General features: G+C 41.1%; 1 protein-coding gene and 1 long non-coding RNA gene across 7 annotated transcripts in view; one reads left to right on the top strand and one right to left on the bottom strand.

Annotated features, from left to right (window-relative positions):
* Positions 1-27,560, top strand: part of GALNT15 (polypeptide N-acetylgalactosaminyltransferase 15) — a 64,276-nt gene that overhangs the window by 14,228 nt on the left and 22,488 nt on the right. Inside the window, exons 4-7 of the mRNA XM_061586172.1 lie at positions 6,918-7,085; positions 8,286-8,403; positions 10,920-11,114; positions 18,198-18,329. Of these exons, the coding sequence (XP_061442156.1) occupies positions 6,918-7,085; positions 8,286-8,403; positions 10,920-11,114; positions 18,198-18,329 (613 nt within the window). The remainder of the gene's footprint in view (positions 1-6,917; positions 7,086-8,285; positions 8,404-10,919; positions 11,115-18,197; positions 18,330-27,560) is intronic.
* On the bottom strand, positions 19,240-25,588 carry LOC133365367 (uncharacterized). Of its 6 annotated transcripts, XR_009758187.1 has the most exons (3): positions 25,285-25,547; positions 24,942-25,001; positions 19,240-21,566 (listed from the first exon to the last, which is right to left on the bottom strand). It is a non-coding gene; the product is annotated as an uncharacterized LOC133365367 (long non-coding RNA). The 6 variants fall into 6 exon arrangements; XR_009758186.1 differs by lacking the exon at positions 24,942-25,001 and having other exon boundaries at positions 25,285-25,588; XR_009758185.1 differs by lacking the exon at positions 25,285-25,547 and having other exon boundaries at positions 24,942-25,276.

The following is a 27,560-nucleotide window of genomic DNA, read 5'->3' as shown; positions in this document are numbered from 1 at the left end:
AATGTGTTATCTGTTGATTTTATTTCTATAGGACCATGCTGATTTACAACCAGCAGAGGATTTGATTTGGATCCCTCCTCCTCCTCCTCCTCCTCTTCTTCTTTGTCTTCTTCAATATTTTCAGCTACACTATCACATTGACTTTTTGAGACTGTGACAAATGACACACTAAGAAAAAGATTAAAATACATTCATTTTCCATTCTTTTCTTGACAAATTATCCTTAAAGTTGCAATCCTTCCTTACCTATAAACCATGGGGATCTGGCACTGTTGCCATTTTTGTAGCAATATCTTCCTAAGACCATTTTTAATATGTAATTTATTTTGAAAAGTGAATGAATCCATTTTCCTTGGTGAATGATTCTAAAGCAAATAAGGCATGATATCCACTTGTAAACATCTAAGTTCTACTCAGAGTACACCCATTGGAAATAATGAATCTAAGTTAAGCATTTATTAATTTCACTGGGTCTACTCTAACTTTGGTACAACCTTCATTGTTTTTCAAATGCAGTTTGTATTCTTGCCCAATGGTGAATCATTAAGTTATAGCATAAAGTTAGATTACTGGTTTCTTTTACCACAATTACTCATGTTAGTCATTTTTTTCTTTTTCATTCATAAACCATAATTACATTTTATACACAACCATTGGCTTAAGAAAGTAACTATACAAATATGATTACATCCTTTGTCAAAGTATCTATAAGTGTCAAGTCATTTGGCCTATGTATGTTTCAGGATTGTGTAAAAAGAGTCCAGTTCTTTGGAAAACTCTGCTGTGTTGCTTGTTCCTTCTCATAAATGTTTATATTCAGTAATCTTATTCATGAAATTCCATATTTTTCTTTTCCATTGGCCAGAAGTTGGTAAAACATCTGTTCGCCACACTTTTGCCAAAGACATGCTTACTGTAATTAGTCCTTAACTAAAAAAGTATGTTCCTTCCTAACCTTGTCTTTTGTTGCTTCCAATAAATGTGAGTCAATTTTGATAACAAAATAAAAGTATATGCTCTCACTATTATTATTATTATTATTATTATTATTATTATTATTATTATTATCATCATGTATTTATATATATACTGTTTAATGCCAAAATGCCCCTTTAGGATGCACACCTTAACGTGGTGAGGGGGTTTGAGAGTGCTGAAGAAGCTGAGAGCAATGCCTTCAGGAGTCTAGACCAAGAGGCTAGACTCCTAGCAGGGGCACCCACGGCGGAATGGTCAAAGCTGAGACACCAGACTAAGATGCATCCAAACTCGGAGGAAGGCAATGGTAAACCACCTCTGAATACCTCTTACCACGAAAACCCTATGAACAGAGTATCCAAAATGCAACACGAGATAGTGCTGGAAGATGAGACCCCCAGGTCAGAAGGCACTCACAGAGCTACTGGGGAAGAACAAAGGACAAGTATGAGTAGCCCTGTGACTAATGACACAGCTGAGTCAAACCAAAAGGAAGCCCAGAGGCTGATGCACACAGAGAGTCCGGAGTTGTATGACGCACACAATAGGAACATGGAATGTGAGAAGCATGAACCAGGGAAACTTAGAAATTGTCAAGCAAGAAATGGAATGTATCAACATTACAATACTTGGCACGAGTGAATTAAAATGGACGAGAATGGAACACTTTCAGTCAGGCAACTACAAAATATTTTATGCAGGAAATGAGAAATCAAGAAGAAACGAGGTTGCTTTAATAGTGAGAAGTGATGTAGCAAAAGCAATTAGGAGCTACAACGCAAGGTCTAAGCAAGTGATACCAATGAGATTAAATGGGAAACCTATTAACATAACCATCATCCAAGTCTATGCTCCAACGACAAATGCAGAAGAAGAATTGGAGAGATTTTACGCAGAAGTACAGGAGGAAATTGATCACACACCAAAACAAGATGTTCTGATAATCATGGGGGACTGGAATGTGAAAGTAGGGAACAGAGAAGAACTAGGAATTGTGGGGAAATGGGGCTTAGGAGACAGAAATGAAGCAGGAGAAAGACTTATTGAATTCTGTGAAGCCAATAATTTGTTTCTTGCAAATACATTTTTTGAACAACCAAAAAGACTGTACATGTGGACAACACCAAATGGTCAATATAGGAATCAAATTGATTATATAATTGGTAACAGAAGATGGAGAAGTTCCATACTTTCTGCAAAAACAAGACCAGGAGCAGACTGCAGTACAGATCATGAACTGGTCATATCAGAAATCAGAGTAAAGCTAAAGAAGAAGAACAAAGCAACCATAATGCCAAAATACAATTTAAATAACATCGCGGAAGAATATAAAGATCAAATAAGGAACAGATTTGAGGCTTTAAACTTAGTTGACAGAGAGCCAGAAGAACTATGGAGTAAAGTCAGAGACATTATCAGGGAAGAATGCAAAAAGACAATACCTCTAGTTAAAAAGAGAGAAAGACCTCAATGGATGACTGAAGAAACTCTTAAAACGGTTAAAGAGAGAAGGAAAGCAAAACCAAAAGGAGATAGAAACACGGTCAGAGCCCTAAATGCAACAATACAGCGACTAGTACGTAGGGACAAAGAGAACTGTTACAACCGTTATTGTATAGAAATAGAAGAGGAAAACAAAAAGGGAAGAACAAGAGCCATGTTCCAAAAGATTAGAGAAATGAAAGGGAAATTTAAACCATGAGTAGGGATTTGAATAATCAACAGGGGAACACACTAATTGACCAAGGTGAAACAAAAGGAAGATGGAAGCAATACACTGAAGTACTCTATAAAAGAGATGACAGGATGACAGAGTCATTCATGGAGGAACTGTATGATGAAGAACCAGAAATTTTAAAATGTGAGGTGAAAGCTGCTCTTAAAATACTTGGAAGAAACAAATCACCAGGAACAGATGGCATACCAATAGAGTTGCTACAAGCTACTGAGACTGAATCTGTCCAAATTTTGACAAACATTTGTGAACAAACATGGAAAACTAAACTATGGCCCGCAGACTGGAAGCGTTCAATATATACCCCAATTCCAGAGAAAGAGGATCTCAGGGAATCCAGTAATTATCGAACTATTGCCTTAATATCCCATGCAAGTAAAGTAATGCTCAAGATTCTACAACAAAGGCTCTTACCATATATGGAGCAAGAAATGCCAGACGTCCAAGCTGCATTTAAAAAGGGAAGACGCACCAGAGATCATATCACGAACATACACTGGATAATGGAACGGAGCAAGGAGTTTCAGAAGACAATCACCCTGTGCTTTATGATGCCCCGCTCGTCGCACAGCTGACGAGCGGGGCATAGTTGCAGATGGGGGTGAAGCGGTTGCCCCCATCTCGAAAGAGGGCGGAGTCGCGCGTCGCGCCTGTGACGCGAGCGCGACTTGGTGAGGGGAGGGGGTGGAGGCTGGAGAGCTTATTTAAGCCCGGCAGCCCCTCCTACCTTCCTCTTTTCGTTGTGACGCCCACCCCACCCTCCCTCTTTTATGGTGTGCCTAGGGGTCGCTTCGGGGCCGAGTAGGAATTTTTATCCTGCCCACCCTTGTTGGCGGGCAGGTTTTTTGCCTGCTCCACACTATAGGAGTGGGAGGGAATTGGGTTAGGGGGTGTTGTTGTTAATAGGTTGTTTTGGCTGATTTGGCAATTTCTATATTGAAAGTTAATGCCCTATGAAGCACGTTCGTTATAGCACTGGTGCGGGAAGGTGCGGGAAGGGAAATAGTTAAGGACAGCTAGGTGGCTTCCTTAGGCACCTTTGGAGGTGATTGGCGGTTCCGGAGGCCTGTCCAGCAAGGATTTGCGGCTCGAGGACAGGATATGGGCTGCCTCTGGGGCTAACTTATCTCATCTACCCAAGGGTTATGCAACCCCGGGTGGGGATGACGTGGGAAGGCCCCCCTACTCACCTACAAGGTGTGGCAGGGGTAAGGGGTAAACAGATTGGCTTGCCCTTGCCTCAGCAGGGACTGGTTGCCCAAGAGCTGTATGGCAAGCTACTTGCTTAGAGATAGTCCCGCACCTAGATTTTCCCTCTGCAGGTCACTTTAAATTGGGTTTGTGTGTTATAATTTAATAAAGTGGCCCTTGTTCAACCCAAGCTGAAGTGTCAGTGTCTTATTTCACCCTTCAACTGCAAATAGATTACACCAAAGCCTTTGACTGTGTAGATCATGAAAAACTATGGAATACTTTAAAAGAAATGAGGGTGCCACAGCATCTGATTGTCCTGATGTGCAACCTAGACTCTGGACAAGAGGCTACTGTAAGGACAGAATACGGAGAAAACAATTGTTTCCCCATCGGAAAGGGTGTGAGACAGGGCTGTATTTTATCACTCTATTTTTTTAATCTGTACGCAGAACATATAATATGGAAAGCAGGATTGGACCAAGATGAAGGAGGAGTGAAAATTGAAGGGAGAAATATCAATAATTTAAGATATGCAGACGATACCATACTCTTAGCAGAAAGCAGTAATGGTTTGAAATGAATGCTGATGAAAGTTAAAGAGGAAAGCACAAAAGCAGGACTACAGCTGAACATCAAGAAGACTAAAGTAATGACAACAGAAGATTTATGTAATATTAAAGTTGACAATGAGGACATTGAACTTATCAAGGATTATCAATACCTCAGCACAGTTATTAACCAACTGGAGACAATAGTCAAGAAATGAGAAGAAGGCTAGGACTGGGGAGGGCAGCTATGAGAGAACTAGAAAAGGTCCTCAAATGCAAAGATGTATCACTGAACACCAAAGTCAGGATCATTCAGACCATGGTATTCCCGATCACTATGTATGGATGTGAAAGTTGGACAGTGAAAAAAGCGGATAAGAGAAAAATCAACTCATTTGAAATGTGGTGTTGGAGGAGAGCTTTGCAGATACCATGGACTGTGAAAAAGACCAATAATTGGGTGTTAGAACAAATTAAACCAGAACTGCCACCAGAAGCTAAAATGATGAAACTGAGGTCATCATACTTTGAACACATCATGAGAAGACATGATTCACTAGAAAAGACAATAATGCTGGGAAAAACAGAAGGGAGTAGAAAAAGAGGAAGGCCAACAAGAGATGGATTGATTCCATAAAGGAAGCCACAGACCTGAACTTACAAGATCTGAACAGGGTGGTTCATGACAGATGCTGTTGGAGATCGCTGATTCATAGGGTTGCCATAAATCGTAATTGACTTGAAGGCACATAACAATAACAACAATGCCAAAATAGACTTCAACGCTCTTTATTAAGTATAAATGACAATGGAAAGAGATGTCAAATTGAAGTTAGAGCAGGGATAGCCAATGAGGTGCTCTCTAGATGTTGTTTTACTAGAAATCCATCATCCCCGACCATTAACCATTGGTTTGATGGGAGCTGTCGTCCAACAATATCTGGAGAATACCACATTGGCTATCCCTGAACTACAGCATTCTGCTATTTTTCCTGCTGTGTGAATGAATACATCTATTTATGGTTGCTTTGCACATTACATTTTCCAGACCCTAAGTAATTCTGTAGTGTTCATCCCATGCCTGGATACACCTGTCAATAAACATATAATTGCCTTTCCAAGTGGACTTGATGAACTGCAGAACTGTGCTGGGAATGTTGCACTTCATGGACCTGTCAAGGCATCCAAACAAATCTTTTTTATGGATATCTGACATTTTTGGCACGTGTATCACACTGGAGGTGCATTTTTGCAGCGACCCTGTGAGGTAATCAGAGAGAGTGTGCGACTTCTCTGAAAACACCTAGTAAGTTTAATTTGGTTGACTCCCATTCAAGTCTAAAATCCACTGCCCTACATGTCATTTCATTGCCAGCACTAGCAGTTCTCTTGGTTAATAAGTCGATGGTCTGTCTAACCCTGATGATGGTGCCGTCTTTCTGGTAGACATGAGTCGCATCTGCATGTACCACATCGTGCTTGGGCAAAGGCTAACATTGACCAGTGTAGGCTTATTCATAATTGATTTGCATCCATGTAGGTTGCTGATGGCCATTGTCTAGATCAGAGCTTGGAAAAGTTACTTTTTTGAACTACAGCTCCCATCAGCCTAATCCAGTGGCCATGTTGCCTAGGGCTGATGGGAGTTGTAGTTCAAAAAAGTAACTTTTCCAAGCTCTGGTCTAGATACCATTTCATAGCATCTCCACCATGGTGCCTCCTTCTCTTCCTTCACCACATCCAATGATAATGACCATAACTCCCACCCCTGTTGTTATCTTGTGCAGGGTGCTTTCATCTCACTATGGAGACTTTGCATGACACTGCATCAGCTGAATGTAGGGATTCAGGATCAAGTTGAAAGTAGAAGCAATTGCCTAATGGTACCATTTCCCTCCACTTGTCACATATTGTAACTGCTGGAGAGGGATGGGGCCAACTAATAGTCTCTTGTCCTAGGGAGGGTGGCTAAAGCACCTGGACGTTTACATGCTCATTTTAAAGCAATACACTTCAGTGTGCAAGACCTTGTAGAGAATTGTCAGCGTCATATTGGGTATGAACCATGCAACTTGAAATACAGTAGTTAGAATTCATATAGATATGAATATGGACAGAATTATGGTGATGACAATTCAGACTTGCAATAAAATGCTCCAGTGTACAGTGCTCCTCTTCAGTGTCCCAGTCAGTCATCCATGCTCTCCTCCATGATACTCCATTTCATTCCCCCTCCACCAGGTTTTCCACTCCCCTCCCCAACAGTTATGTCAGCATTCTACAATCACTGAGCATGCTCAGTCCTTGTTAGGTTTTTTTCCTTCTGTGCTCCCCCCCAAAAGATATTTAGTACTTCTGGAAACCTAGAGGTTCCCCTGAACTAGCTGATGCTTCCTCTTGTGCACTTTTAGCAAGTTTCACAAATTACCTCTAAAAAGAACAATACATTTGTCTCTTTCCAGAAGACGGATTGTGTCTCCTGTCATTGATGTCATTGACTGGAAGACCTTTCAGTATTATCATTCTGTGGGCCTGCAAAGAGGTGTTTTTGATTGGAAATTAGATTTCCACTGGAAGCCACTGCCAGAACATGAAAAGAAGGTACGACAGTCTCCCATCAGCCCCATCAGGTAATGGTTCATTTGTTGCCTCTAAGAATCTGCTAGCAAATCTTCCACTTAGCTGCTGTGGATGAGATCATATATCTACTTTTTGCTAATATCTTGGTGTTTTCAGGGCATCTATTCTTCAATGCTATTTCATTTGGATTGAAGCAGTGTCTGCATTCTAGCACACTAGATGTTTTCCAGATCTCAGCCACAAATTGCTTAGCACAGTTATACTTGTTGATTAAAAACTTAACTAACTGGCATGTGTGTGGGCTTAAATGTTTGATAGGTTGCAACTAAAGGATACAACTTGACTCACATCCTATCAATAGCATTTTTTCCCATTCAAGTCATAGACTGAGAAAAGTACCTGAAGAGAACTGAAGACCTTTCAGTAGTAAATTATTTAGTTTTTATTATCTATCATTTCATTTTTGACATTGCAATTTTTAGATTGGGGAGATCTAGGGTCAAATCTCCACTCACCCTGGAGTTCACTTAGTGACTTTGGGCCAGGCACTATCTCATAACCTAACCTACCTTACATGATTGTTGTGAGGCGTAAATACACATATTAAGGTTACTCAGAAAGCCTTAAAGACCATAGGGGATGCCATGTGACAGAATGCATAGATTTGTTATAAACAATATTGTATCTTGCTGATTTTACCAATAATATTGAGAGATGCATCACTCTTATTGCCATTTTACATATGGTGAAATAAGGCAGAGATAGACTTGTTTCCTAAAAGCTTCATGGGTGTGTGTGTGTAGGAACCTGTGGCTCTCTAGATGTTGCTGGACAACATTTGAGAAACTTATGTGTAATGAACCTGTCCAACCCCCACACTTCCATGCACAAATGGAAGGCCAGAATGGAGTTGTAAGCAGTTATACCAACAACTGCTGCCAAGCAGTTCAGATATCTCACATTCATTAAAGACCAAAAAATGTTACCAAAGTCTGAAAACGTTTCTCCCCAATGTCAGGGATGGGGAACCAGTGTCCCTCCAGATGTTGTTGGACTACAACTCCCATCAGCCCAGCCAGCATGGCTAATGATTGGATATAATGGGAGTTGTAATCCAGCAACATTTGAGCGGTCACAAGTTCCTCAGTCCTGTTGTAGTGTCTCCTTCCTTTCTTCGATGCTTCCTCCCTATACTTCAGGCAGTTCACAACAATAAAATGAAATAATTAAGATATTTAAATATCCTCTAGGAGTCCTGCAGTACCCGGAGTAATAGTAGCAGTGGACCGACATTATTTCCAAAATACAGGGGGTTATGATTCTGACATGACTCTAGGGGGGGCTGAAAATCTGGAGTTATCTATAAAGGTAAGCACTTTGAAATGTAACATCTCATCACTTTTGATAATCACATTTCAAAATAACACTTCCAGTACTTACGATAAAATTATGTTTCCAAAAATATGTTGGTATGTTTGTTTACAGTCTTTGCCATGCAAATTATCTTTAAATCAAGATCATTCATTTTTATTTTGACAAAAGCTTTCTAGGCTAGGGGTCCCAAATTTTTTTAGGCCAGTGGGTACATTTGGAATTTTGAGAAAGTGTTGTGGGTGCCAATTACAAAAAGACTGCCACGAGTGCATAACATAACACAAAATGGCTGCAAAGAGGTCATGGCATAACACAAAATGGCTCCTGTGGGGGCTTGGATAATGGCTCCCACATCTAAAAGAGTAGAACAAGAGACAGGACACAACATGGTGTGGTCATGTCCCATCAGCTGCTTCATCAATAGGGAAAAATACATCTATCAACTACTGCCACACTTGCTCAGAGAGAAACACTTTGCGCTCTCCTCTGATCAGAACAGATGGGAGGGTAGGGGTCCATTCCTGGCATCCATTGAAATACAGCCAGGTTAAGAGAGCATATTTATTGTAGGAGAGGATGAGCAAGTGCAAACAGGAACTGAACAGGGAGAGCAAACTCTCATACTATGGTTGTTTGAGGGAATATTTACTGAGACCTTTCACAGGAAGCATGCCAAAGGAGGTGCCGGTGGGCATTCTAGTGCCCACAGCACCATGTTGACAACTCCTGTTGTAGACATTTAGAGCTCTGAAGAAAGACCTAGCAGGAAGTCATGGTTCCCGACTTTCCAGGGAACCTGAATTGTGGCCCAGCAGGCACCTATGCGGGGCAAGGAGGATGGTGTTGCGTTCTAAAGGGCAATGCTGCATCAGTGCTGGGGAGGAGGGGGCAGGGTGTCTCCACAGCAGCTAATTGGTTATTTGCTTGGCTCTCGCTAGTGCAAGGCACGCAAGTGGACTTGAGAGAGAACTAGCTCTCCTCATGTCCACTTGTGGATTATTTAAAGAGGCCCACCCCATCCTTTTGCTCACAGGGTGATCCGCCATTCCTGTAGATTTTTGCCTTCCTCACAGCACCTTGTTTGTGTGTGTGTGTGTGTGCGAGAGAGGGAGAGAGAGAGAGAGAGAGAGAGAGAGAGAGAGAGAGAGAGAGAGAGAGAGATCTGGTTTATTCTACTTTTACTTGTCACAACATCCTTGGTAGAAAGTTGGCATTAGACAGGATGTTGATCCAGGAAAGTGGGAGGCATGGTCCCCAGCTTCCCTGTTAAGTGGATTCCCTTAAGAGATGTGAGGTGCAACCTTAATACTCAGGGCCCTAGCTTGAGAGGGGACACAATGGGTGGAGGCACCCCCCAGTTGTCAGGTACTTCCAACACTAGTCCACCATGAAGAAGGCTCCAACCCCTCCCCTTTTCCTTCCTGTAAGGGGGAGAAGCAGATTCCCACCCACCCCAGCACTCAGAGCTCAGGGAGCGAGGCTCATACATCTGTCAGTATGCGGGCTATGTGAAGGACCTTCCCTATGCCAAGCCAAACCTTCCAGTTTCTGAATCAATACAGTGTTGTGGCCCTTGTTGTTCCCTTATCAGTCTTATTATTTCACCGCCTTCACCCTCAGTCTCACCTCATGCCGATTTTCTAAAATGTTATACGTATTTTGAAGGTCTAGAGCCCCATAAGCTGTCAGTGGAAAACTCACTGGGGAAATATTCCCAATGTGCATTCCAAAGATGTATTCCTCCACAGCAACTCTAATGTTGATCCCCATATCTGCTTTTTAAACACTTTGTAGTCTCAAGAACACCCCTTTCACAGAAATCTACTGGTTGGTAAACGTTCCCTTCAGATAGTGGCAAGTTCTTGTGTGTGGTTTGAATCAAATACTATAGGGAAACATATGGCTGTTTACTGAATGAATGAATTGAGGGTAAAGTTCCCTGGGATCACTGGCTTCCTGTCACCATCTTCTTTCAACTAAGCTAAAGGGCATTGTTAAGGATGAACTAGATAGAAGGAACTGTCAATTTTGGTTTTCTCAATTTCTCATTTTATATAGTTCCCCATATTTATGCAGGAATGTGTGTGTGTGTGTGTACGTGTGTTTAAAAAATCCTCAAAAAACTCATCAGCATTTTAGTGCACGTGTCCTAATAAACGTATTTTTGTATGCAGTTTTGATTAATACAAAACTTTTTGCTAGCAATTTTCCATAATATAATGCATTTTGTGTGTTATTTTTACTAATATATTCATTTTTATGCATACTTTCCCCTAACACATGCATTTTTGTAAACACTGGTTAGAGAACTGCACAGCAAAATTCGGATATGCGTATATTTCGAAGGAGAGCGTTGTTTTGGTTTGCATATTGTTTTGGAAAGTACAAATTTGATAGATTCACCTTTAAATGAGAACTAAATCAAATTTCTCCCCCAGCCTTATTTATATCCATGTCTCAGGAGAGGTATTTGATTTATTTATTTATTAAAACTGTCACTTCTGCTGCAGGCCTGGCTTTGTGGTGGAGCTGTGGAAATCCTTCCATGTTCACGGGTGGGACATGTCTACCGAACAAGCATACCCTCCCGCTTTCCTGATGAAGAAGCAGTGGAAAGAAACAAGATACGAATAGCTGAGACTTGGCTGGATTCATTTAAAGAATTCTTTTACCAACAGAACAAGATGGCATGCTTAATTAGGAAGGTAAATCCCTCAGAAGTAGTTGCTTTGAGAGAGAACTAAATAGAGTTTTAAAGATTCTGCAAGCATTGCACCATTTACATTTTGGTAACTTCTTTCTTTTTTTCTTTCTTTTCCCATTCACTTCAATCAAACTTTTACAAAAGTAGTTCCTCAAATGAATCCTACCTAATAACTACTGTAATTCAGTATAGATAATAAGCAGGGATTAGGTTCAGTTCTTTAAAACTGCAAAGATCATAATTACCTATGAGCACTTAGGTCCCTTTTGACCTTGAGGCTCAGGGAACCACCCCTTCTTGTGCTATTCCAGTAATGTTTGAAGATCCAAAGAATGTGGGAAGAGAACCCAGCACTTTTGCCCTATCACAAACAGGAGCAACACTGGTGTGGACTCCTCCCATATAGCCCAGGTATCAAATGTTTACATAAAGGGAGCTCCTAAAGTGGTTTCCACTGTCACAACTCAATGGAATCTTCATAGATCTAATCATCTTTGATTGAGCTAAATATTGGTTTAAACCAGGAAGAGGTAATGGGGATTATCTTTGTAAGATGACTTTGTAAATGGCTGGAAAGACCTATAAAAGAGATACATTGTCCCAATATAGCTTCAGGATCAGAGCACCAGAATGATGTGGTTCAACCCTTTTAACAATGGCTCATCTCTTATTATTTTTGACACGATTGCCTCTGAGCGCCCTCTCTGGCATTGTGAAGCCCACTTTGCACCTTGGTACACCAATGAGCTAAGGGCAATGAAACAGGCTGGACAACAGCTAGAGCACAAGTGGAGAAAGACATATTGTGAGACTAATTCGGCATGAATAAAACATCATAACCATGCCTACTCTGTGGCAGTGAGGGTGGTGATGAAGGCCCACCTCTGCCACCATTGCATCCTCAAGTAGCCATCCAGTGGAGCTTTTCCATATTGGCAGAGGTCTGTTGACATCAGCTCCAGGAAATGGAGTTTTAGACCCTTCGGAGGCCCACTGTGAATTGTTTGCAACGCACTTTGAGGGTAAAGTTGCTCACCTCCGTAGTGTTACGACACATGTCTATGGGGTCTGAGTGCGTGTGAATCTACCACCCACATGTCCCATTAAGCACACCTCCATGAGAGGAGGGGGATCTTTTGCTAGGGATAAAACAAGCATTTTGCCCTGAAGTGTGCCTAAATAGTGTGCGTATAACCCCAAAAATGCAGGTCCAAACCAGACTAAAGCAAAACTTTCTTTTATTGAGAGAAAAGAGAAGAATAGCATTACAAAATTACTGGGTGTGTGGCAGCATTAATCATTAATATCCTAACCTATTCATAACTTTAAATTAAAGAGATCAAAGGTCCCTATTGCTATAATGAATGACAGGTAGCAGAGATTACCTATCCTAGGCCCAGGAGTGGGCAATGGAATACAGCGGAAGTGATGTGAAGGAGCTCTGACCAAAAAGCAGGAAGGAATCTGTTTGCTTCAAGGTTTGCACCAAGACACAAACTCCCTTCCTGATCTGTGGCCTGCAGTCCTGCGCTGTGTTCCTTGAGAGCGTAGTTACATATGTTGGAGCTCAGATTGCCATCATCGCCCTAGGTCTCCAGCCCCCCTCTTAACTACATTTTCCCTCTTACAAATCAATGTGAAAAAGAGGGGTGTGGGTATGAGGTGATCTCGTGTGTGTGTGTGTGTGTTGCTGACACTCAGAAAAACTCAGGCTACTTTCTAATGCTTTCTTTGAACCATGAGATTCTTCTGCTGAGCTTGAAGCCTCCCAAGGAAGAAGATAACATTTATTTCAGTTTCTTTTGGTTATTTTAGTTGCCCACAGAACGGCCTTGCTTCTAGCCTCATATCACAGTACTGCAGGAATGCACAACAAGTCAGAAAACAGGGGGTGTGGGGTGGGAATTATAGTCCAGAATGCTCCAGGGCCTTGCCACCCCTTCGACTCCACATGAACCAGAGTGGGGTTAGCCAAGCACTCGTAAGAGTAGCAATTGTATGCCTCATCCACATCTACTGTAGTCCCCATTGAGGTGTCCAGTGCAATGTTGGCTGCAACTTTTTGGGAACAGTTTCAGTTGATGCAGCCTGATGACATGGACAAGATGCTTGTGACGATGCTGCAATTCACGTGTCCTCTCGACCCTTGCCCTCCTTGGCTTATTAAAGCTTGCAGAGGGGGTTTGACAGAATGGATCAAGGGTGTGGTCAATGTATCATTGCAAGAGGGAGTGGTTCCACTGGCCCTGAAGGAGACGGTGATCTGACCACTCCTGAAAAAACCCACCCTGGACCCATTGGTTTGTGGCAACTACCTCCTGGTCAGAAATATTCCCTTCTTAAGGACAGGCCCACCCTTAGCATATGCAGGGCCCAGGGCAAAAGCATAATTGGGAGGGGCACATTCTTTCTCTCTCTATATTATATATATATTTAGAGAGAGAGAGAGGGAGAGAGAGAGAGAGAAATTTTATTCACAAATATATGTAATTATAATATTTAATTTACATATGAGTCTAACAACCTATTAAATACAAAAATGATTACCTTCACTTCAGGGAATAGGCCTCTAGTCAACCTGTTCCATATCCATTTGACCACTGGTCTCTTGACATCTGTCTTCCCTTTGTCGATATCTGCTAGATATGGCAGTCTATTTCTAGCCATATTTTCCCATCTTTATCTTCCTAACTAAACAACTGAAAACACTTTGTGCAGAACCATTGTTTTAAATATCGAGGATGACAGAATTTAATCATTTCTGTAAATGTCTGGCTGCTTTGTTGACGGGCAATTACGTTCGGATTAAAATAAAAATAATACAAATATAAGAAACTATATATTCTCAAAAATAATTTTCCTTGCTTTCACTTCTGCAAAATCATTAATCAACTTGTCAAAATCTAGATTTTCACTTGATAATAAAGTCAAATTAGACAACCTTTCTTGAGACATCGTAGTTCTTAAATAATTTTTCAATGATTTCAGTTTAGAGAAACGTCGCTCTGCTGATGCAGTGGTAACAGGAATTGTTAATAAAATTCTTAAAACAATAGTGAGATTTGGAAATGAATCATGAACCTTAGAAATCAGGTTTAAACATTGCAATGGTGTTGCATATGATAAGTTTTCCTCATTGCAGAAAATACTACAAAACATTGTAATTTCATCATACAAATCGCTACCACTTATATCCCGATTTTCACCATCTTGTAGTGTAAAATCCAATTCCATACAGTATTTCCTAAGTTCTCCTTCTTTACAACTTTTCAATGCTGGTATATTGTACAGAAAACCGAAAATAGAAGTATGTTTGTCAATTTGTCGAAATCTTTCTTCAATAGAAACTACCCTTGGTTGATAATGGCCAGAAAATAATCCCAATAATAATTTGTTTCAGGATTTGTTTCAGGATTATTTGGGCCTGACTTAAAATTTTACATTTTCTCATTCTGACTTCCTTATATTTTACTGGAGTATCACTTTTGTTGCAAATTTCACGAGCAATTTCTTTCGATATGGAAAAACCATCTTCTCTAAACTTTTTAAAAATATTTTGTAATCCTTTTAAAAGCGAAACTGTCATACTTAGATCAGTTTCTGTTTTTTGTAAGATTTTGCTAACAGTATTGACAGCAAGCAACAGTTCATACCAAATAATGGTGGAGAGAATAAATTCAAAATTAATTTTATTTTCTGCCAAAGACTAAGATTCACTCTTTATTTGAGGATCTTCTGCTGTTTCGCTTAACTCCTCCAGTGCGTCGCAAATCTTATCCATATTAAATCTAACTGCTTTAACAGCATTCAGTCAGCATTCCCATCATGTATCTGAGGGTGGTTTTAAGGTCAATTTTGAAATGTGTTGCATCAAAATGTTCCACTTTTAACAGATCCAGAAAATATCATGCATAATCTTTGTATTATTCCAAAGAATTTCATGGCCATGTCTCCTAGTAACAAATTCAAACTATGCGCTGTACATATCACAAAGAATGCTTGCAGTGTGCGGCCCTGAGGGGGGGTGGATCAGGAAGGCCTCCCTAACCACCCTGCAGGGATGGGGCCCAGAAGAAGGGCTTGGGCTTGGCTCACCCCCCTTTTCCCATGGGAGGATGCCCTCGCCCAATGGAGAGATAAGTTCCACAATGGCTCTGCAGATCATTCTACCGTGCAATAAAGCATGTAATTGGCTTCATTCAATAAACATGGCCCTTACCCACTTGTCTTGCCTCTTCATTTCCCGGTTATGCACTGCAATATTATTTTGGGGGGTCTATTAGGAATTATTTTTGGACTGTTTGGACCACATTGCCACTACTGCAAGTGAGACGCCCAATTGTGGTTTCCTGGGTATTTTTATCTGCTTTTATCTGCTGAACTGGATTAATTGTAGTACTTACTGTTTTACTACCTATTGTAAGTTTCCATTAGTAAATGACAGGCAGGCTAGAAATTATATGATGAAGGATGGGTTTGAATCTTTTAAATAAAAAGAATAGGCATCCTTCATTGAGTATAAAATATAAATGTATCATTTTCAGGCTCATGGGACAATCATACCTTTCCCCAATCCAGCCAAAGTCATATGTGACTAAGTCCCAGTAAAATCAATTTAAAATCAATTAGGCATGACAATTTTATTTATATTTTATATATTTTATTTATTTATAACAAGAAACAAAACATAACTAAATGCTCTTACTATATGGTTTCAGGAAGGTTACAGCACTATCCATGTCAGGATATTTCTGCTCTTTTACAGATATGTTTTCATAGCACATTTTGAGATTCTACACCCAGGGTAGATATCCTGGACGCTCTATGTATTAAATGTTTTAAATGTTTTTATATGGTTTCTTAGATGTTTTTAATTGTTTTAAACCATTTTAGATGGTTTTAATTGTTTTAAATAGGGTTTGTTTTATTTTAAATGTATTGTTTTACCAATTTGATGTTTGCCATCTTGGGCTCCTTTGGGAGGAAAGGTGGGGTGCAAATTGAATAAATAAATACATTTGTCATAACAAATTTAAGCCCCATTCCTTTCCAAGTGCCTCAGCAAGCAGTCATTCACTTTAGCTGGATGATTGCAACTGGCTATACTAGGATACAGAAAATCTCCCTTTACCTTTGTTTTTTGTAAGATAGCTAAAGCAACTCTAACCAATGTTTTCCATCCCTATATTTTTCATGTAGCATTTTTTGAAACATTCACAACGACAAACCATTTGGAAAAGTTTTGTAATTAGAATATTTTCAAATTAATTAAAAAAACCTACTACTTTTATTTTGATAGTGGACACTCTTTCCAACCATTTTTTCCAATTGCAAGTACTCTTGGATGAAACAGATTATCTTGACCCATTCCAGTCTGGGTTCAGGTCTGGTTATGGGACTGAATCATCCTTGGTTGACCTGATGGATGACCTTTATCAGGAGGTGGACAGAGGGAGTGTGACCCTGTTATTCTTACTTGATTTCTCAGCGGCTTTTGATACCATTGACCATGATATCCTTCTGGGAGGACTTGGTGAGATGGGTACTGGAGGCACTGTTTTACAGTGGTTTTGATCCTATCTTCAAGGTCATTTTCAGAGAATAGCATTGGGTGATTGTATTTCGGCCCCCTGGCAGTTGTGCTGTTTAACATCTATATGAAGCCCTTGAGAGTGGTCATCAGGATATTTGGGGTGAGATGTCAGCAGTACGCTGATGATACCCAGCTCTATTTCTCTGTAACATCTGAATCGGGAGAAGCCATGCAAACCCTGGACCACTGCCTGGACTTGGTGGTGGGCTGGATGAGGGCCAATAAACTGAATCCTAGCAAGGCAGAGACGCTGTGGGTTGCTGATTCCCGAGATCAGATAATTGGTCAGTTGCCTGCTTTGGATGGGTCGTACTCCCTCTGAAAGAGCAAGTCTGTAGTCTGGAGGTGCTCCTAGATCCATCTTTGTTGCTAGAGGCCCAGGTGACCCAATACAAAATGCGGTGGTGAGACTGCTCACTGGGGCAGGGTATTGCCAACATGTCACCCCACTGCTGAAAGAATTGCACTGGCTACCTGTTAGCTACTGGGCTAAGGTCAAGGTTCTAGTTTTGGTGTACAAGGCTTGGGACCAGGATACCTGAAAGCCCATTTTATCCCTAATATACCAAGTCGATCACTGTGCTCTGCAGGTGAGGGCCTCCTGCAGATACCGTCTTATCAGGAGGTACGTTCTGCACAACATAGGAAATGGACCTTTGGTGTAGTGGCACCTACCCTGTGGAATTCCCTCCCCTTAAATATTAGACAGGCACCATCTCTGTTATCTTTTTGGCGCCTACTGAAGACCTTCCTCTTTCAACAAGCCTTTTAAGTAGAGCCCTTATCCCAGTCTGTATCTGTGTTGGAATTGCTTTTTAATATGTTTTTAAACCTTTATTTTTTAAAAAATAGATGTTTTAAAGCTTTAAAAATGTTTTTAAAGATGTTTATTTTAATATGTTTTTAATGGTTGTTTTGTTTTAATATATTTTACAGTCTGCTTTTATTATGCGTTAAAGTGTTTTTATTGCTTTTGTTTGCTGCCCTGGGCTCCTGCTGGAGGAAAGGGCGGGATATAAATCTAATAAATAAATTATTTTATTTTATTTATTCATTCTTTTTATATCCCACCCTTTCTTGAACTGAGCGCATTGCATGGTTAACAACATCAGTTATGTAAAACATGAAATACCATAATAAAACCCATAATTAAAATGTATAATACTGCTCCAATAAAAATCTGTGGACAAACACAAATGTCTTCAGGTTTTGCACGTAAGAATTAATATATAATATAAAATATTTATATTGATGTGGCAGTCATATTATCCACAATGTTCATATTAAGACCCTGTTTTCAGAGCAAATATTTGCATGTGTTTAAATTGATAACAAAAATTGTTTTCACAATTGTATGAAAAAACAGTAATAATTGCAATACTCATTGAATTGTAAAAATAGACTTCAGTGAAGTATGAATTACTGATACAGATATTCAGATAAATGTAAAGGTGTTTAATAACATCTCACCTGTTTCATGTACTCCCACAGACTGAGAAGCTAAACTGCACAGAGCGTGTTCTGCTGCAAAAGAGACTAGGATGCAAACGTTTTCAGTGGTTTCTCTCAAATGTGTATCCTGAGCTACACCCACTGCAACCCAGACCAAGATATTCAGGCAAGGCAAGTGAAAGATATGCTCTTGTTGATACTCATTGTTAAATTTAACTTTTCAGCAACTTGAATAGCATTCCCATTGACTTGCCCTAGTCTATGCCCTAGTGTTTCTTTCTTTTTAAAAATCTTTTTTTCCATTTTCAAACAATAATAACACAAAATATACTATAGAAACTTTTCATTGAAAGTGTTTCTTTCAGGGTTGCCAACATGGCACCTCAAGGGGCACCTGCAAAACGTCTCAATAAATATTTCCTCAGAAATCGAGAATGCATGAAAAAAAAATTGCCCTTCCTACTCAGTTCCTGTCTGCACTGGCTCAGTTTCTCCTACACTGAACAATCATGTCCTCGGAAAAAGTCCTTTTAGATGTTGGGACATTCTCCCTCCCTTCTGTTCTGAAGAGAGAAGAGGTATAAAGAGCTCTCTGTGACTGACAATGGCAGTGGCTGATGCAGATACCCTTTTTCATTTATTGGAGGGGGCTGATTAGGAGAATGCCTGCCTCATTTTGTGCTCCTGACACTTTTTCTGCTCTTTTAGATGTGGTAGCCATTCTGCATTGGTACACCCCCCCGGCAGCCATTTTGTGTTATGCCATGCTTCCATGCCAGCCATTTTGTGATTAGCGCACATGGCACTTTCTCAAAATTCTAAAATATGCCTACTGGCCCAAAAAGGCTTGCAAGCCCTGCTTTACATAAATGATCACAAGCATGATCGTGTGTAAATAAACTCTGTAGTAACTAAAATTCTTCCATTCTATAATTATTATTTAAATAACTCACAAGAGAGGGCATGGAGCAGAGGGTAGCATGAGATATACAGAGGAGTCAGGGGCAAGAGGACTTTAGAGACAGGGCACACAAGTGTGAGAAACAACGGTTCTTTAAGAGACCCACAATGAGACCATCAGTGAAGCAGTAACTTAAACTTTATTAAACGTTCTTGCAAGAGCGGGTGTCCACAAGGTAGGCACACCCAAGTGACATTGGTACAGTTCTTTTATCCTATAGCCCGACGCTTCATTCCCTCCCCTGTTTCCTCATTGGTCGAGTACTTCAGGGTTTACAGCCTATCCATGCCGCCTATTCATGTCACAGGAAGTCCCGCCTCTGTTTACATCTCCCACTACTCATATTTTAGCTCCCCCATACTCATATTTATTATTACCCATATATGGTATATCTTCCTCCCTCCTAGTATCCCCCTCCTGTATCAACAGACAGAGCAGAACTTAACCACAAACTGTCTATGCTGCACCTGTTTCCTGGTATTAGTATCTATTCTAGTTTGTCTCTTCTTGCCCTACTTAGCTATATTTCTTTTACCCTTTTCTAGCAATTAACTGAGATCTATGCAAGGTTACATTGTGTAATATATTCTGTAAAAGCAACACATTTTATACATATCACAATCTCTCCTCTTTTTATTTTATACTTTTCTGTTGCTTTTTCATGAAGTTCTCATATTTCTGTGTGATTCTTCCAATCTGGATAGCATGGTTTCGCATTGTATTTCCTGGAGGGATAAGTGATCTTCTTCGTGTTCTCCTAAGAGCAACATATTTTCATTATAAGGAGGTGGTTTTAAAAGCATTTGTTTGGATACAGCTTTTTCTATTAATCTCTGTGTTAAACCTCTTACAACATCCTACTGCAGTTAATACTCCTGCTACTACTATTAGGGAGGTGAGTATTGATATTACCATCCCTTTCCATTTCCCAAACCAGGAATCCAACCACCCGGTGAGTGAGTCATCTATTCCCGAGTTTTCGGCTAGTTCCTCTGCTAAAGTAGTAAGACCCTGTAATGCCTTGGTGATGGTTCCATCTGGGGCGGTGTTATTTGGGATAAATGTACAACAACTTCCCCCAAGCATTACACATATTCCTCCCTTTTCGGCTAAGATCATATTCAATATCATCCTGTTTTCCCAGGCCATTCTACTTGTTACATCTAATTGTTCTGCAACTCCTTTTACAGCATCTCTAGTATAATTAATGAACTGCTGTTGGTTGTAATATATAATTAATCCAATCCACATTTTTATTTATGGTTGCCCACCAGAATAGAGCTGATTCAAAACCTGCTGCAATCTGATCCCTAGCTTTAAATTCGTTAGGTACTCCTCGTGGAACTCCGATAGAATCTATATAAATTCTGTCATCAAATGAGGAGCCTATTATATCCCTTTTAGTTCTCCTATTTAGAGTCTTTTTCTGTTCGAATGCAAGGGTGAATGGTATGGCCAATTGTACAATAGCACATACTCCCCTCCAATTTCTTGGGAGGGTAGTTCTTCCTCCACAGTACCACCACAAGTCTGCTCTGGCCACTGTCAAATGGGAGTAATTGCCTGAAGTATTTCCTGTGACATTCAAAGTCTGGACACAAGTACTCAGCATTCCTACAGGTCCAGTAAACCCTTCATCCTGCCTTGAGAGACAAGAAGAGTAGTTCATTACAACTCTGAGAAATGCTGGTGGTGTCTTTATGTCAGCCTTTAAAGCTGGAAATAAGAGAGACAGTTTCTGACATGTCTCATTCTTCCAAGCATCCTCACCTTGATATAATGCCATTAAAGCAACTCATTTCGGTGGGATGACTATCCCATCCCATGGGAAGGGGGGGTTATCTGTGCTATTGGCCTTCTGGCCGCACAAGCATAACAATTGCTTTTGTTCAAGCTTTTCACTGTATATTTAATCCATTCTACCCAAGCATTTACTTCTCCATATCCTGTTTCTACTTCAAATGTTTGTGTCAAATCCTGAACTTCTATGACTTTTATCCTATGAGGGTCAATCTGGGGTGGACTAAATTGTTTTACCTGGGGCATTTTTGAGTCTGTGTTTTCAGTTTTTGGGGTTGGTGATGGGAGCGTCACCATCCTGAAACAACACTCCACGCGATTTGTTCCGGATAATGAGATTCCCATCCCAAAAAGAGTATTATTTATTATCAAATCTTTCCTTATCTGTCCAATTCTGGTCCTCTAATTCAAGTCTGTGGTTCTCTTCCGAAGAAGCAGCCATAGTGCTTGTCCAGGGAGTTATTTCTGCACCGTGCTTGTCCATGTGTCGGGAGGGAATCCTTCCTTTATAATAACACAAGGTAGGACTGTCCCAGTCAGGCTGCAGCTTAGATTCCTTCCAGCTTTTTATGAACACCCAGTCTCCTGGCTTTGTCTTATGAACAGCAAACTCCAACGGCGGGGTTTGGGCCAGAGGCCCCTTTTCCCTTAGAGAGGATATAGAAGAAGATAGTGCCAGTATATAATTCTTCAGAAACTGATCCTTGGTTTCAAAGGTTAGTGCGTTTCCCACAACCCCAAATATGGTAGTCCATAATTCTCAACCACTACACATATTGTAACAGTTACAAAATGTATAATAGCCATAATATACGAACACGCAAAAAGAGGGTCAAACTGCAATAAGCCCTGAAACACTGGGCCATGAAGTGAATGTGCACCCTCCTTGTCATGACCCAAAACAAAACTGAAATGTTCTTTTGCCCAATACCTGTTGTTTATCATATATTGAGGCAATGAATGTGTGCTATTCTTAACATAAAAATACAAATAATTTTAATACAATTATTTCTGATATTATCCTAAAATACCCTTTAAATATACATATTCTTATTGCGCAGCCTATACGTGGACAGAAACCAATATCCAAGTACTCCATTTTACCTTATCCCTAAGCAAAGCAGAGAATTCCCTTAGAGTGAATTTCTCACATAAATAACCAGACACTGTTTTGCCATGAAATTTACATGTCCTCACATATACCCCCCTTTTCCTGGCAAAACAATATAAGCATAAGAATCCATTGAATGGGTAACATCAGTCTAGGTCCACTGGTCACGGCAGTTGGCCACCTGCCACAACCATCGGGCCAGACACAATGACTTTCCCTCTACAGAAGACCCCAATACTCAACACTTATTATTATCAAACTTAAGACCCACACTGGTTTTATGATTATATTGCCCCTTATCTTATAGCGTTGTCACAAAGAAACAGGCACTAGAGAAAGCACTTCCTCCCGTTCCATAAATAGGAATCCGTCTGTGTTAGCACAGAAACAGTTCCTTTGTGGGCAGTTTCTGGCGAAAAGTTGCTCTTTTCAGCCTATGGTGGAACAACTTATCAAACTACGAGTCTCCCCATATTAACTATAAAAAGCTGATGACAAAGTGACATTCCCCCCATCTCAACGCCCTTCTGATTTTATAGTGTTGAAATAAAGTAAGTCTCCACCAGAGGAGTGGCAACACCAATAATCCAAACCAACTAATATAAAACAGTAGGAATACCTTTTAGTTTCTTAAATATCACTCCCTACTTATTATAAACTAATATTAATATGATCCTATCAAATGATTAAAGTATACACATGCGCCAATTCTGTATACAGAATTCCTCAATCAGTGATTTTCAACTAACAATTTGCCTTAAAATCATGGTTGATTTAACAACACTCATGACACCACCCCCTAATTAAATCAGGCAAATTCATTTTATATTTACATATATATCTCATTTTCCTTCTTATATGTAACTACTATAGTCATGACTCCCCCTTTCTCCTTCCATGCCCTTGTTCACCTCTTTCGTGGGAGCAGCTACTTATGCAACCAAATGCTGCCTATCCCAATTATTTTTAATCTTGAGTGAGCGTCCCCACTCGGGCACTACTTCATAACTACACTTGAGAAACATTCCAAGTTTTCCTAAGAACCTGAATGTCTATACATAAATTTCAATTATACAGCAGGGCTCTGATGGCTTTTCAGGACTATTCGCCTCCCATGTCTCACAGTTTCTGCTGGCTTAAAGCTCAAAATCCTCCTTACTCATTAGACAACAAAGGGGTAGGATAGGGTAACCCCCCCAAAAGGGATAAACAAAGACACCTCATATACATGCAAAATCATATGGCAGCTCCAAATCTTAAAGCAATTGGCCCTACACTAATAACCCAAATAAAATTTATACTCACCCTGTAACTTATCAGAAGTTTAATAGACCCTCCTCTTATTTTAGGGGGGCGTAGTTGTCAAAACTGGAGAACCAACTCCTACCTTCCAAAGCCATTTTAATGATTTTAATTCTAAATCGAAGATTCTTTCTTCTGGGAACTGCTGCTTTTTGCCTAAATTTCTTATATGAGCATGCCACAAAGACAAGAATTCTACTGGAAGTATGCCATATTTCTTATACATTTTGGACGCTGGTATGCCCTTTTTCGGAGGCACTGCAGAATTTACTTCCTTATTTTCTGCTGCAAAAGTCTGATATGAAACCCACAGACAAGTGGGTAAAACTGACCACCTTTGTACACATTTTACTTCTTCTTTTTGCTTATTTAATTCTTTTTCTGTGGTTGTGGACATTACCCGGGGATTCAAGCCAGCTGAATCCCACACCTATTTCTTCGATGGAAACTTATCCTAGTCCTACTCTAAAGAGATCTAACTCCTGGACAAATTTTAACCTCCGAGGGGACACATGTACAATGTCCAGACCACAATTCTCACCCTTATTGGATCCTTAAATTAATGGCCTTGATTTAACTTCACAACATTGTCCATACCTCTGGTCACATCCTTAATTCCATATGCCAAAAGCACCAAATGATTATTTAAACCTGGATTTATGAGAGAGGTCATTCAATCAATATTGTGTGTCTCCATCAAGGCTTTCCCTCTGGCACCACTTTAACCAGAGTCACCCTTAGTGGCCACGCACAAATTTCAGTTTAAACAAACAGAGGAAAAGTACTGGGAGGACAAACAAACAATTATCAGACTTGCAGGGTTGTTTGACCACAGAGGGGTCTATGAACTCCTCATTCAAGGCAAGTCATTTGCGTCACTATGCAAACTTGATAAGTACTGAGTTCAAACCGAGTTCACCTATTAGGGTGTTAGAACAACATTTTACAGGGTCCCAAACTGGACACTCATATTTTTCTGGGTCCTTTGTCTTTTGTACAAGGCAAGTCTTCCCATACTCTCAACATTATTCCTAATGGGCTTTCAGGTGGTATATGTAGTGAAAGCAGGAAGTTCTACTCCTCCTGCTTTTACTGTCCCAGGAATCAATCCCCCACCTTGGGCAATTGATCCTAGCAATCCTGGTCTGCTAAGGTTGTGTATGCCAACACCAACCCTGCACGGTAGTACTGCCACCACCCTTCTATTGGTTAACTACTCTGGGGCAAAGGGATCCCCAGAGCCCACTGAACACCTGAGCCTCTCAGGACCAGAGGCTAGATATCCTCCTGGCCCCTTCTGAGGTCTTAGGCGAAAACGTTCCTTTAGTACACGGTAGTATGGTCAAATGGCAAGGACTGAATTTAGGAACTGACCCCTTTCTCTGGAATAAACACACGTTGATTTAAAATAATTAAAGTTTATTAAAAAAGAAAATAAGGAAAGGAATAGAGGGTACAAAAAGTAAAAAGGTACATACAAATAATTTTGAGCAGCAAATCAAATCCTGAAACCATACACCCAAAGGGCAAGGTATGCAACAAAAAGAAATAAAGAAGGTTTCTTGGCACAAATCAAAATAACAAAGCTATCTGCCTTAGCTATACTTACAAGAGCTTAGGATCTCCTAGGAGTTAGCGTTCTTCCCCTCAGGGAACTGCCAGTCAGGATCTACAATGGACCCACAACAGAGCATCACCATAAGCAAGGTGGTGCCCATGAGTGGAACAACGGCCCAGAGTTCGAAGCCTCCTCTTATGGGGAAAATTCCCCCCCCCAGCCGGAGACAATTACCCAATTAACATTTTCATCAAAAAGATGACGAAATGATGTTCCCACAGCACCTGGCGCCTCTTCTCAGTTTCCCATAACAAGCACAAGGAGTTTTACGGCCTTGACGGAACAAGGCCCCTCTACTGATAAGAAGGTGCAAAATTGATGCAGCTTCACTTACCTGAATGAAGCTCTGGGGAGCGGTAGCACAGTTGCGGCCGAGGGTTAAGCCGCAGTAGCCATGTAGAGGACGGGAATGTCACGCGTCACACTGGGATGACGTGCGGCGTTCCGTACGGAGGGGGCGGAGCTAAGGGGCTATGTAAGCCCGCTCGGCCCCCTCCAACTTCCTCTTGGCTCGCAACAACGAAGAGAGGAAGAATGACGGCGTGGGACAGACGGAGCTACTGAACAGCGAGGGACAGAGAGCGGTGGCCATTTTCTGGCCGCATGGTCGATGCTTGGGCCTGATCAGCCCATTTAAGGTTGCAGCCATGAGGGCAACGACTGTTAATGCTGCTGCGTGTCTGCAGGTGGCCTGGTGGTGAGGCCTGGCCAAGTTAAGCAAGATTACACAAACATCCTCCCCCCTATACAGGGGGGATTACAAGGATTACAACCACATACATTTAAATATTACGCAAGTATATTTAGGCAGTTAAAGGGATAGATAGATAGATGGAGTGAGAGAGAGAGAGAGAGAGAGACGCATCCCTGTGGGTTGCTGATTTCTCCCCCCCCCATAAAAAGGGAAGGGGGTGAAGGTAATATAAGAGTACCACTTAGATATATTGAACATTTACATTAAATATTAAATAATTAATGATAAATAGATATGAGCCCAATGCCTCCTAAGAAGGAGAGAGTTGGGCCAAAAGGGGCATGTGCCTAGCCAGCAGGCCTCGTTAAAAGAGCCTAGCGGGCAGGAAGCGTCTGGGCTGATAATGGTAAAAGAAAGAAACACATTTATAAATAAAGTAAAATACAATAAACATATCAAGTTAATAAACATGCTATATATGTATTTGGCACCCCCTTGCTGCCTAGGCCTTTGGGCATTTAAAACCACACACACACCCTTAGCCCAGGGCAGATTGTGGGAGAAAAGGTGGTTTAGTGTAGTGGTTAGTAGGGTTGCCAGGTCTCTGGTTTTCTGCCGGAGTCTCAGGGAAAGGGGGGCCGTCTCCGGCCTCCGGCCATAGTCTCTTTGAAGAGGACTGATCTCCGGCTTTTCAGTGTCACCCTGAGGCACACATGCGTGATTGACACACGCATGTGTGACGGCTGTGGTTGGCCGCCGCATTCCCGCCCTTTGTGATTGAGGGAGGGACTACTGGAGAGACAGGAGGTGATTGCTGCCGCTCCTGCAGGCCTCCTCGAGCAGCAGGAAGAAGGCCTGTCGGTCGGAGGAGGCGGTGAGAGGCCGGCGCGGCTTGTTGGTAGCTAGGCCCGTGGTTGGTTCTGGGCGACAGAGAGAGAGAGAGAGAGAGAGAGAGAGAGTTCTTAGGGTTTCAGCAAATAGCTAGAGGAAAACTATTTTCCATAGGGCTCATTCTTGGCCTTCTCCCTCCACCAATATAAAGAGTAAACCATTCTGCTTTCCCTGTATGTTTTCCCAATCTCAGTAGCTTTCTCTCTTTTCTCTGAAAGACAATGAGAAGCAGGCACCAATACAGGTATTATAAATATATATTGGCTGGAGGGGCAGTGGTCCCCTGCTCACTCTGCTCACTGTTCCTGTTCCACACCCTACTTGAGTGTTTTGGTCTGGATGGAATGTGTCCTTGAACTGGGATAATGACTTTTACTTGCCTGGATTGACGATGGGGAACGGGGTGTGTGTGTAGACACTTCTGGATTTTGCATGGCTGGCATATAGCTTACTGGTCAGAGGTACATCTGTTTGCTTTACCCACTTTTGCTTATGGATGTGCCCACAACTGACCCCCTGGAAGATTGCCTTGTGAGGGAATGTGGCCCTTGGGCTAGAAAAGGTGCTCCACCTCTACAAGGAGAGTGTTAAAGCCTTTTTCTCACCAAGAAGTACAAAACTGCAGCCCCTGCTATTTAGCTCTTATGTCCCAACCAAGTCTCAGGATGCCGGGCAATTTTACGAGCGGTCAGGCTTGTTGAACCTCACATCAAGAGAGTGAGAGACTGAGAATCACAGCCGGCCTTTCCTCATAGCGGCACACTGCAGGTGAAGACCTGTTGTAGAGAACAGGTGACCTTTCAGGGAAAGTCCAGTCCATCATGACTATTTTCTCTTGCTCCCTCCTTTGGGAGGAAGGGCAGCATAAATAAACAAACAACTTCCAAAGGAACCCCCGATTTGAGCTTGAGATTTCTGCTTTTGATTCTTGAACTGGAAGGTCTTAATAAAATTATCTCCTTTGCAATTTTATTTCTACAGGACCTACCACAGCAAGCCCACTACCCATTACCTGCATTGGGGCT

The sequence above is a fragment of the Rhineura floridana genome, chromosome 10, assembly GCF_030035675.1.
Source record: "Rhineura floridana isolate rRhiFlo1 chromosome 10, rRhiFlo1.hap2, whole genome shotgun sequence".
In the NCBI taxonomy this organism is placed as follows: Eukaryota; Metazoa; Chordata; class Lepidosauria; order Squamata; family Rhineuridae; genus Rhineura; species Rhineura floridana.
This window is presented reverse-complemented; position numbering and strand designations above follow the sequence as displayed.